This window comes from Pristis pectinata, chromosome 17 (assembly GCF_009764475.1).
Source record: "Pristis pectinata isolate sPriPec2 chromosome 17, sPriPec2.1.pri, whole genome shotgun sequence".
Taxonomy (NCBI): domain Eukaryota; kingdom Metazoa; phylum Chordata; class Chondrichthyes; order Rhinopristiformes; family Pristidae; genus Pristis; species Pristis pectinata.
The window spans coordinates 34,447,628-34,460,378 of record NC_067421.1 but is presented as its reverse complement, the minus strand read 5'-3'; the positions used below and the strand labels follow the sequence as shown (position 1 = coordinate 34,460,378).

Below are 12,751 nucleotides of genomic sequence, written 5' to 3'. Positions count from 1 at the left end.
TCTTGGTGGGGTTGTGAGTTGTTTGGGGGCAGAAAGGTGACAGGAGAGACGAGCTCGGGTAAAGAGCCGGGTATTTACCTCTACACCTCCTACTGCACGGTCATTGTTGATAGTAATATGCTGGGTTATATGTGCACCAGAAAGAAGAGAAGTCCAGGATCACAAGAGGAGGTTTTGGCCTAATTTCTTGTTTTTGTGTTTTATGTTTGTCGAATCTGACCTGATTTCTCATCATTGCCACTTATATGTTATGTAATTATTACCCGCGGCCTCAAATGGTGATAATTGCGCTCCTGTAGTTGCTGCGTAGAGCACAATGAAGGAACACCACCAGTACGGAGGCATCTTACTTGCTGTAATGGGGAAATTGTGTAGGCGACAATGTATGCATAATTGGATGTGGATTGTTATTTAGATAAAATATAGATTTGTAATCCTGTTTTGTAATGTGGCTAAAATTTACACAGATATGTGCAGACCTAATGATATTTATTAAGAAATGTGCAGACCTAATATTATTTATCAAGAAACGTGCGAGGTGATTTAAACAATGATATTTCAGTCTTTAAAAAAAAGAAAATGATAAAGTGTGTGGGAAGAGAAACAGAGTTAATGTTTCAGGTCAAAGACCCTTTCTCAGGACTGGTGAGAAGAGAATAGAAGCTTGTTAGGCTGCAGGGAGGGGGTTCATCACTGACAGGGCCAGCAATGGGATAAGTTGTAAACGAGGTTAGCTGGCCAATGAGTGAATGGGAGCAGTCAGAGAGTGAGAACATAGACCAAAGAATGTAGGAACTGCAAAATACAGAGCAGGAAGATGTGTCTGGCAGGTCATGCCCTCTACTACCAGAGAGGAAAAAAAGAGAATTTAAAAACAAACAAGCTAAGCCAATATCACAAATGGATAACTGATACAGGCAGAGAAATCAAGTTACCTAAAGTTTTAGAATTCAATATTGAGTCCAGAAGGGCTACAGATGTGCCCAGACAAAAGATGGGGTGCTGTTAGCTCTGTCTTAGTGTCCATAATAGTATTTATTTCCATTACATGTTTTAATTAAATACCTGCATCAAGATACAAATTAATGATTACAGCTAGATATTTGGAGCAATGAAGCTGCTACTGTGAAAATAAACTGTAAAACTTTAAATGTATTATACTTCATTTGGTAGTCTGGATAATATTTGAAAACAATTCCCGTAATTTTGTAAATTATGTTGTCACTATAGAATTTCAGAAAAACATGGCTTAAATCTGTGTTCATTATCCAAATAAGTCATGCAGTTATCAATTTGAGTCACTCAAAACGTGTCAAGAGAGCATGGTTTCAGATGTAGAGTGATGCTGAGCAACAACTATGATTGTTGCAAGGCTCCCATTGTTTGAGGTGAGCAGAATCTATTCTGGTGTAATTTTTTTTGTTCTTTTTTTTTCCCTGCCACCCATGCTGCTTATTAATTTATTAACGTTAATGAAAGCACTGGTCTGAAATCTTGGAATCATGGCAAAGTACAGGAGTTCAAAATAACCATAAACTGTAGTCTATCAATATAAAGTTAAATTGCATAACTATTCTCAATCAAAAATTGCACCATTGTAATTGTTTTCAAGTGCGTTATTCTGAATTTACTCTCCAAGACATTAATATCTCTGTTTTATATGCATGTCTTTGTAGATGACTTTGATGCTAGGGTTAGAAAAGGTGCAAAACTCTGGCAAGGTGTTGTTAGCAATGAGGGAACAAGAGATAGGGAAAGCTAGCTTCAGCAGAGTCGTCATCCTGACAAAATGCTTGGAATGTGATTTTTGCCATAACCAACATCCTATTTCATCAGAAAGCAGGTACAGATCCTCACTGTGTCATCTCTGATTAACTTCTAAGAGAGAGACTGGAAGGTTGTCTGCCTCCCCCTCACTATGCTGAACAACTGTTGGACTAACTGCCTAATCTGTTTGGTTATCTCTGTCAACTTGGCCCAAAAACAACATTAGTAGCAGAAATGCTGCCACAAAAAAAATCAGTGTTGAAAATCACAAGGGCTCTTCAAAGAGAACCCTTCTTAGACAACACCTCATAGATGATAACCTGATGACTCCCAGCCAACGGGAACCACAGTGTCCATGGTGCCTGAGATTAGCACCTATGAAGAGACTCTTACTTTCTCTACCAGATAACTCCATAACTGGTTTGATGAGAATGACTGCAAATGCAAGGTGTTCTTGGTTTAGAAACTCCACTGTGTCTCAAAGGAAAAGGAATAGCTCTATTGCAGCTGATGTGGAGGTTCAACAGAAATAATGCAGCTTAAAGAACAGATGCTGGGTGGAAAGAGCACAGGAGATGTAGAAACTTTTCGATAATCACAATATGCATAGATTCTTTGTTGCTGTCAGGGATACCTACAGCCCAAATATCTAGGACCCATCTTGTTGAGAGACTAGAGGAGAGCTTATCAAGAACTGAGAGACAGTCGGTGCCTGCCTGAAGGAGGACTTTGGAAATACTCAGCTGTGAGAGCATCCCTGACTCCATCACACAACCAAGCTATGGTCCAGTCTTGCCACCACCCCAGACCAACAAGAAGTTGACAACGTATATGTTAATTTTTAAAAAAAAAATCAAGGCCTTGGAAGCAGAGAGTTTCCCTTCTGTTACAGAAAAGATCTTCAGATAGATTCACAACCTCCTCTCCCACATCTGATAGGAGGAAGATAGGAAGATATTCCAGGGGGCTCAGATGCTATAATCATGTCCTGGTTCAAGAAAGGAGACAAATCCAATTGTTGCAACATTAGGGTCTACCTGCTGCTTGCCACAAGGAAAATCGTTATTAGTATCCTCTACAATTACTTCCTCCTGGTGATTGAAGGGTTGTTCCCCAAATCACATTGTGATTTCTGTCCAAATAAAGGCAGAATGGACATGATACTCACCATACAACAACTCTAAGAGATATACAGGGAGCAGCATAAACTACTATGCATGACCTGTTTTGATCTCTCAAAGATCTTTGACTTTGTCAGTTTTGAAGGACTGTGGAGAATCCCCTCAAATATGTTTGCACCTCAGGAATTCATCTCCATTTGACATCTAGTAAATAACATGCAAGCTGTGATTTTAATCATTGGATTAACAATAGAGCCAATCTCGGTGGAGACAGATATCAAACAAGGGTACATCATTATTATTCCAATCTTTGTCACTGCAGTGCTGCAACTTGCCTCCAATGAACTTCCAGCTGAGTGGAGTTGAGCTGCAGGGCAAATGGGAAACTGTTCAATCTACTTTCAAGGTCACTCTAACCTCAAAGGTTACGGTGCAGGATCCAGTTGATGGTTGCACATGAGCTCCGAGTCATCATCCACGTGTTGACTGAAGCATGAGAGAATGGGCTTTGCAATTGACATCTGCAAAACAAAGATCTTCTACCAACCTATCTCCCTTGTCTGATGCACGACACAACCACCCAACAATAATGATCAATGAGACAAGAGCAGTGACCACTTTCCATTACTCAGTAGTCACCTTTCAGTGACAAAATTTGCCTTCAGTATGTTTAACTGCCTGAGATAGTGTTTGATGATTAAGATTGTAAATCTGGCGCAAATCGACGTGAAGAAAGAGGATGTGCTGGGACTTTTGAAAAACATTAGGATAGATAAGTCACCGGGGCTGGATGGGATATATCCAAGGTTATTACAGGATGCGTGGGAAGAGATTGCTGCGCCTTTGGTGATAATCTTTGCATACTCACTGGCCGCAGTAGTAGTGCCAGATGATTGGAGGGCGGCAAATGTTCCTTTGTTCAAGAAAGGGAGTATGGATAATCCTGGGGATTACAGACCACTAGTAGTGAGCAAATTACTGGAAAAGATTCTTAGAGATAGGATATATGAGCATTTGGAGAAGCCTAGGCTGATTAGGGACAATCATCATGGCTTTGTGAGGGGCAGGTCGTGCCTCACGAGTCTGATTGAATTCTTTGGTTTAATGGGCACCAATGTTCCCAGCCTCCTGTACATTTCTGAGATATGGACTGCCTGAAGCTAGACACCTCCAAAACAGTGGAGAGGTTCCACTAACACTCTTTCCAGAGAAGCCACAGAAGCTAGGATAAGTGAAACAATGTCAGTGTCCTCTCCCCAGGCCAGCAGGAAGACACTAGACTATATTCAGGCACTCTTAGGGTAGGCTGTGTTGTTCACATGCTGATACCAGACTCCTAAAGCAGGCAATCTTCTAGCTCCATCACAGTAAGAGATTATCAGAGGGATAGAGGAAATGATTCAAAGATGCTCTCAAAGCCTCCTTGAATTCCCAGCATCTCACCACACAAAATGGAGGAGCATTCGTGATGGCCCTGAGAACCTTGAATCTCTTTGGAAACCTAATGAAAATGGAAGAAGGTGTACACCACCTGCTAAACTATTCATCTGCATGAACCATCAAATACCTCCTGCCCCACCTGGGGGAAAGTCAATGGGTCCAATATTGGTCTCATCGGTCTCTTCAGAACCTACAGAATTGGAGTGGAAGCAAGTTATCCTTGGACCTGAGGGGTGCTTAAGAGAAAGAGAAGGATGATCTTTTAATTAAAAATCCAAACCTTATTATAAATTCTGTGCATGAACTTGAGTGAGAAAGAATAGCATGATAATGTATCCAACATGGTAAATTTATCAAGGCATTGGGACAGGATGTGGGTGCAGAAATAGAACTAATCTAATGGAATATTGCAGGTGTGAAAAGCCTTAAAACAGACTCGTAGAGCTCTGGGTTTTATTGGTAATGGCATTGAATACAAAAACAAGGAGGTGGTGGATGAATTTGAAGATTTAATTTTTTGTTTAGGCAATACTTGGAATGCTGTGTGAAGTTTTGGATGTCTGAAGTTAAGAATATTAGAAACGAAAGCAAAAGTGGACATGTGGTTGCTTGAACCTGCTTCACAGTTCAAATAACAGCACGGCTGATCTGACGGCTGAAGTCCACGTCCTCACTCAGTTTGCGTTTCCCTACTGTCCAAAAATCTTCTTTCCACCTAAGCTATAAATTTGTTCAATGACTCTGCATTGACTGCCCTTTCAGGTTAAGAATTATAATTGGAGATGCAAGAGACTGCAAATGCTGGATTCATAATTCTTAGAATTATAACTTGTGTAGAAATTATACTTCATCTTGGATCTAAACGTTATACCCCTTAGTTCTAAAGTTTTCACCTGTGGGAAAACAACCCCCTTCCCCGCAACATCTCCCTCGTTGATCTTTTATCAAATCTTGCATGATCACCTCTTGTAAACTTCAGTGAATGTAGACCAACCTTGCTCAATGCCTACTCATATGGCATGCTCCTCATTCCAGAAATCGATCTTGGGAATCTATGCCATGCTGACTCTAAGCCAAGTTCTATTACGGGGATTTTGCAGTTGTGGTAAACGTGATGGAGATTAAATATGATGTTTGTGGGATAAGATGATACAGTTTCATTTGGACTTTGGTCTAGGGAGGAACTAATAAAGCATTTATAATTATGAAAGGGTTTAAACTCAAGTACTAGAAGATTATTTCCACTAGTTAGTGACTCAGTAATAAGGGCATTTATATCAGAAGAATAATATCATAAAAGGAACAAGAGTTGTTATGTGGAATACATTATCCTAAATAGTCGTTGAAACTAATTCAGTCACCCTGGTAAGAGAAAATCTAAGGATCACAATTAATTGTAATAAAATGGAGTTGTAGCAGGATGAATTGGTGTGAAGCTGTTAGTGGATTAGCAAAATGGCATTGTGTTGAAATTCGTGTGGTTCTTCAGGCTCATTGTGGCCCTGTCATTTAAGCTTATACCAAGTGCATATTTGAAGTGTAATAGTCAAATGGTATTCTTGGCAGCCAAAATAATGTTAGGTTTTTAACCTCTTCCTATAACCTGTGTGCCAGTCAAAATCTGCATTTTTCTAACTTCTCTGGCATGCTTTGTTCTTTCGTAGGACTGTCAATGTTCCCACTTGAGTTGATAATTTTGAAAAGATTACAGTTCTGAAAGGATGGATTTGAAGTAATGCAGAGCATTCGTGTTTTTGGTGTGCATTACCAGCTCAGTCCAGGACTGATGGTACCTGAATGAGTGCCTCGTGACCATGCAAAAGGCCTGAAGAACTTGTATCCAGCCTCAGAAAGCTCTTTACAGCTCAGGTAGTGATCCTTTATTATCTTAATTTTCTTCCTGCATAATTGTCGAAGAAAAAACTACTATTTCTGAAAATGCTGCGGTTGAACTAACCACAGGGAGATGTGTAATGAACGTGTAGTAATTTTTGCTGCTTCCTGGAATCCAAAACTGAGTCCAGAATGTAATTGGTTTATTATTGTCATATGTACTGAGGTACAGAGAAAAACTTTGTTTTGCATGCCATCCATACAGATCATTTCACAACATCAGTAAATTGAGGTAGTACAAGGTAAAAGCAATAACAGAATGCAGAATATAGTATTACAGTTACAGAGAAAGTGCAGGTAGACAATAAGGTCAAGGCCATGGCGCGGTGGATCCTGAGGTCAAGAGTCCATCTTATTGAACAAGGGGTCCGTTCAATAGTCCTATAATGGGATAGAAGCTGTCCTTGAGCCTGGTGGTATGTGCTTTCAGGCTTTTGTATCTTCTGCCCGATAGTAGGAGGGAATAGAGGGATTGTGCAGGGTGGGAAGGGTATTTGATTATACCTGCTTTGGCTGCTTTACCGAGGCCGTGAGAAGTAGAGACAGAGTCCGTGGAGGGGATGGTGGTTTTCAGGATGTGCTGAGCTGTGTCCATAACTCTTGCAGTTTCTTGCAGAAACAAGCAATTGGAAACTGCCACAGATGGAATGGGCAGGAGGCAGGGAGGGGTGGGGCCAGTGCCAGGGTTTGGATTGGTGCAGCACCTGATATGTGATGGGATGTGCTGGAGCTTTGGATAAATTGCATCTTTTATTCAGTGGAATTAAACAAACTTTAAAGGGAGCTAGTCTGGAAAAATTTAGAAAGTAAAATGTATGTGTTTTAGAAGTAAGGAGGATGAAAATGTGTTGCGAGAAGGCAGTTTGGAGCTGGAAATAAAACTCTTCAGACCTTCTGTGGTATTGAATATGGTCTGAACAAGCAGTTCAGGAGAGGCACAGCTTGAGGGTCTAAGATGTGTGTTTTTTGCAATGATTAAAATATGTTTGGTATGGAGATGTACAAAAATTCTTGTCATCCTGGACCTATCACTTGAGCAGTTGGGTAGTATTGGTGGTAGAAATGTGGAGATAGAGGTCACTTTAAGCATGAAAGCTTCGTCTGTAATAAAGATATTCCTGTTAAGAGGTCATTAATGTAAGACATTAATTCTCTGGAAATGCTGCAAGACATGCTGAATAGTTCCAGCATTTTTTTGTTTTAATTTCAGATTTTTAGCATCCACAGTATTTTTTGTTATTGTACAAATAATGTGTCATGTAAAGTGGACTAAAGAATGCAGTAGGATCAGACATAATAGTAATCTGCTGTTACATTGGTTTCAAACTCTGCTGGCACTTCTATGTGTCCATAAAAGGCCTATATTGGGTTAAAACTCAAGGCATTTACACCAAGAGGGACTAGACTAAATAAGTATGGTTCTGTTTTCTAGCCAAAAGTGTTGTCCATAAGAATTAAGCAAAGGATTTGATCAGTGTGTGAAATTTGCTGCTAAGTCCATTTGAATTGGGAAGGATCATGAAGCAGTAATAACTAGATCACAGGTTTCTGTGGTTCTTCGATTATATTGTGCCTAGTGAGAGAATTTTGAATTGTATAGCAGTAAATATTCTTGGTGGGAGAAACAGTGTGGTTTAATAATATTACTGCAGAAGTTTGTGGGTTTATATTTGCAATAGTATATTAGTACCAAAGTATTAAACGGAAGAAACTCTCAAGGCTTTAGATGGAAAATAGTTTGTGCATGCATTCACAAGGCAGTCAATGTTGCCACTTGGACTCTGATCAATAATAATCTTAGGCTTGAATTTTGCATTGCACTGTTCGGCATTTGCAATTGGGCACAGAGCTGAAAGAAAATAATAATTAACAAAAAAAGCAGTAATTTCCCTTGTTACCTTGTCCACAGGAGCAAAAATGTTTAGCACGACACAAACCTCGAAAACACAGTTCCTGGACATGGCCCGGGCTGCTCGGGAGGAGAGGAAAGGGCAGAAGGAACGTGAGCGTGCAACTATTCATATTCAAGCTGTGGTCAGGAGGTATCTCTGCAGGTGTCGGCTGCTTAGAAAAATCAGGTCAATTTTTCTTTTAGCAATTTTCATAGTTAAAATAAAACATGGAGTCCAAAAATATCAATAATGAATAATTGTGTTATGCTGTATTAGAAAAATAAGCTGGTTAAAAATCAAAATGGCAAAGGTCTTTTTATTAAAAAAAAACACTACCATAAAACTGATGATCTGCTGGACCATTTGGAAATCCCAGTGGTTTGGCATTTGGCTTGCCCCTCTCCCAGGCCCAGGTTCCTGCTCTCTGTGACCATTTGCCGGGGCCCTGGGTTTCGGTGCTTGCATTAATTTTGCTGGTTCTGTTTCCCTTAAAACTTACTGGGTTCACTGAAATATTACTGTGTAACATCTTTTTAAAAACAGTGAATTAGAAATGTATTGAAGTATTAATAAAATAACATCTGATAATACAGAAAATCTCCGGTCTGGCACCACTAATGTCCTGAGTGTGCCAAATTAACTGTTTTACTGCAACTCTTCTGTACAGTCTAAGAATGTTCAATAAAAGAACACTGTTCCTTTTTCAGCGGAAATTTTTTTATAAAGTTACAACCCGCCATTCCGCATGGAGTTTTCAGATTTTAAAATCCTGGATTGTTTTGCCTCAAGACTTCAAATCTTTTCAATAAGTGTTGTAGGGGTTAGATCTCCTCCACAGAAAGCTGCGAAATAAGCAGATAAGTTGTAGCTCAAATGGTGAATTCACCATGGGGTTAAAGGTGTAGAAAAGAAAGAATGGATGGCTTATAAATTATTAAATGTCAAGTGCTTTGGCAACAGAGTGGGCAATAAATATATTCTTCTAAGAGTGTTTAACTTTTGACGGGAATCAGGAAATGAGATGCAATGAACCTAAAAAAAAAAGTGGGCAAGAAAAAAAGATGCTGTAAATTTGTTAGCCACTCAACAATACTACTTCAATAAAGATGGTCTTATAACCTCACAAAATTATGAATCTATTAAAATCATTTCCCTGGAATTGTTGATAATTAAACTTAAGCAATATAGGTTTTTCCTCAAAAAATCTTTTCAAACATTGAATACAATAATGTTCAAATCACAGTAATAAACTGTATAAATAACTAATGCATGCCCACTTCCTGAAAAGCTGTGGGTAAAAAAAGCACCATCCAGTGTACTGATCCTCCTGTAGGCCAGTGGATTTCATTTTTGATCTGTGAATTAACTGATCTCAATAAGGATGGTTATAAATCACCTCGATGGGACCTCATGGCCGGAAAAGAATTGGTCAGTGTTCCTACTCCCCATTCAATAATTGCTTGATAAGTGTATATGTGGATGATGGATAAAAGCAGTGTGTGGCTATGCCGTGGTGCTGTCTGCATGCTGGCTTCAACTAATAAGAAAATGTGAAAATGATTAATGCATGTGCACAGGCAAATAGGCTGACTTTTAAAGGCATGATTACCTCTTTGTTTGGGTGTCCTGAATGGTAGGTCTTCAGGAATCACTTGGAATAGTATTACTGCCCCCTTCCATCAATGATGCTTGGCATAGTAGAGCTATTTCAGTGTTGTTGTCCTATTTCTTTATTTTTTTTTAAATTACTGTCTTGACATACCTCATTTCTCTGCTTTGTATAGACCTCTGTCTTTTCATCCAGGCTTTTAAAAACAACAAAAACTACCATGACCTTTTAAGAGTCACTTTGTATTTTCCTTATTGAAATATCATCAACATTGATTAATTAGGTAATGTTGCCTTTGCAGACTTGAAATCGATAATTTTTTTGACATCAGTGAAACTGATCCATCAAAAAGAAGTGCACTCGTTATATTTAAAATCGCAAGGAAATTGCTCTTTGTATTTCATGTGAAAGAAGATAAAGAGGTAACTGTACAGGCTGGGGCTAAATCTATTACCATAAGTGAGGACTGCATATTAATGAGTTTTGGTCTCTTCCTTTCAGAAAATTATAATTAACTGAGAGTCAGTAATAAGGCTAGAGTTTGAATCTGGGGATTGAGATGGGGATTTTCACATAAAATGTCCTTTTGTTTAAGCATTGTTTCCTTAAAATTAACCTAATGACTTGTTTTGTGAAGCAAAGGAGACTGGGCATAGGTTTGCATCCAGCTTCAAGAATGGATGGCGTGAAAAATAGGAAACTTATTATGCCACTCTTGTAGGGAGTGCAGTTTTGTGTTTGAAAATAAGGCAAATTATTGGGACAGATAAGGAAGAAGCTTGTTCTTAAAGTATCTGAGAATTTTCATTTTCTAAGATTATCTTTTCTGTTGAGTGCAGAATTCTCAAAAAAATAAAAATCTTTAGCAACTAATGCATCATGAGAGAACATATGGACAATATTGAAAAGCACTGAATTTCTTTTGGTTAGCTTTGTTGGGGTTGTACAAAATGGCAGTCTGAAAATTTGATTCCTTTGATCTTGTGCTGAAATTTTGGTGCTGGATAGGTCATCATCACTATCACCAAATGTAATGAATGGTGGTGCAGTGGTTAAATTAATAGACCCATAATTTAGCCTGGACTAACAATCTGGAAAACAGATGCCAAATCCCACCATGGCAGTTAGAATTCAGTCAATTAAGTAACCTGGAATTTTTAATTTCAAGTTATCTTTTAATTTAAAATTTAGTGTCAGTAACATTAGCCACTAATTTACTGGATTGCAATTTTCAAAAAGTCTCATTCAAGTCTTTCAGGATATCTACCCTGCTTACCCAGATGGCTCATTTGTGCCTCAATACTGTTCTCTAAAATGGCCAAATAAGATATTTGTGTGTCAAATTGGACTTAAATAGGGGAGTAGGCTGGTTTGTTTTGATTTTATCAAACTTGCAAACTGTGATTTAGTTATTCCGAAGTTGACCTTTTTTGTGATTAATCTCTTTTCATCAGTTTATGCAAATTGGTAGTTTCTTTAGTCATCATATCTCTATCATGGGTGTATCTCCTCTCTCAAACTGTGTAGGTTCTTTCCGTAATGACTTGTTACTCCTTTCCAGAGACTTCAGAAGCTGTGTCGCTGTATCCTTAATAGTATGGATGTAGAGAATGAGTCCAAGGTTAGTAAGCAACAAAAAGTGTTGTTTTTCTATTCTGTTAAGTATTATCCATTCATGCATTTCTGATGGTTTGATAAATACTGGAGAAAGCATTTGTGCACACCAGCAAAATCACATTCATTTCCCAATCATATGGGATTCCAGAGATTTTTTTTTTGGAATTAAAATTTATGATACAAGCAAGATAATCAGTCCATTGTGACCATGCTGGTCATGAAAGAGATTTCCAGCCTGATCCTATCTCCCAGTACTTGCTCAGTAGGCCCTCAGGTCACAACTCTTGAAGGACACATCCAGGTACCCTTTCAATGTGTTTAGCATTTCTGTCTCTACGAGTCTTTTTCAGGCAGTGAGTGCCAGACTTCTACATTGGGTGGAAAACTTTCATCTCTGTCCTTTTGTAATCTTCAGTTTTACCTACTTTAAATCTATGGACCCTGGTTTTTGACACCTCTGCCAAAGAAAATAGGACCCTCCAATTTGCCATGTCTAGGCCTTCATATTTTATACAGCTTTAGTTTTCTCTCAGCTTTCTCGTGTAAAAAAACCAATTCTAGCTTATCTAATTTTTCTTCATGCTGCAATTTGCAAATTCTGGCAACTTCTTCTGTAGGTCTCCTCTGTACTTTCTCCAGGGCAATGGTGTCTTTGTAACGTGGTGATCTGAACTGTGCATGGTATCAAGCTGTGGGCTGTAGATTCCATTCTTTGAGCTGCCAACTGGCCATAAAAACTGAAAACTATACAGTTTTGGTCATCAAACTTATCTTATTTACTCCTACTAAAACTAGTAATTTTTAGAGGAAAAAAATTAAACTAATATTTTTAATGCTGCGCAAAACATTTATATGTAATGTTTTAGGTACTGGTGACTGTCTGTAACCTTCCATTATTTTGCTATTTGAATTTGAGAATGAGAAAATGTGTAATAGTGTACTGGATATTTATCTGAGTTCAAGTGAAAATGGTATGACAATTTCTTACCATTACCTTTTGCACATTACTGAAATCCTATTGACAAAAATGTTGAATAAGACCTGAATGGTGCAGATAATTTATGAAATTTACTGATTATTTTCACTGGAGTGTATTTTGCAGCTTTGTGGAATATTGTGTATCCCAACAAGGGCATGGAGCAAGTTTGTTGGCAGTATTACTATTGCCTTTTAAAATCTATTAAGTTTCATGATTTGTTCATTTATTCACAGGTATGGTATGTCTCAATAGCACTGTCCAAAGATCTCACCCTGTTATGGATCAAACAAGTAAAAGACCTACTCTGGCTCTGCTGTGAGTTTCTAAAGCAGCTGAAGGTAAATTGAATCTTTTCAGTTCAAATCTGACAGTATGAAAAGGAGGGTGTGTGAATAGAAGCTAGTAAATTGTATGTTTTATTTTAATTACTAAG

General features: G+C 38.4%; 1 protein-coding gene across 1 annotated transcript in view; it reads left to right on the top strand.

The window, feature by feature from the left end:
- Positions 1 to 12,751, top strand: part of ube3b (ubiquitin protein ligase E3B) — a 44,484-nt gene continuing 31,733 nt past the window's right edge. The window contains 6 exon segments of the mRNA XM_052032343.1: positions 1 to 171; positions 5,993 to 6,197; positions 8,131 to 8,299; positions 10,024 to 10,144; positions 11,284 to 11,343; positions 12,552 to 12,656. Of these exon segments, the coding sequence (XP_051888303.1) occupies positions 8,139 to 8,299; positions 10,024 to 10,144; positions 11,284 to 11,343; positions 12,552 to 12,656 (447 nt within the window). The 5' untranslated portion in view covers positions 1 to 171; positions 5,993 to 6,197; positions 8,131 to 8,138.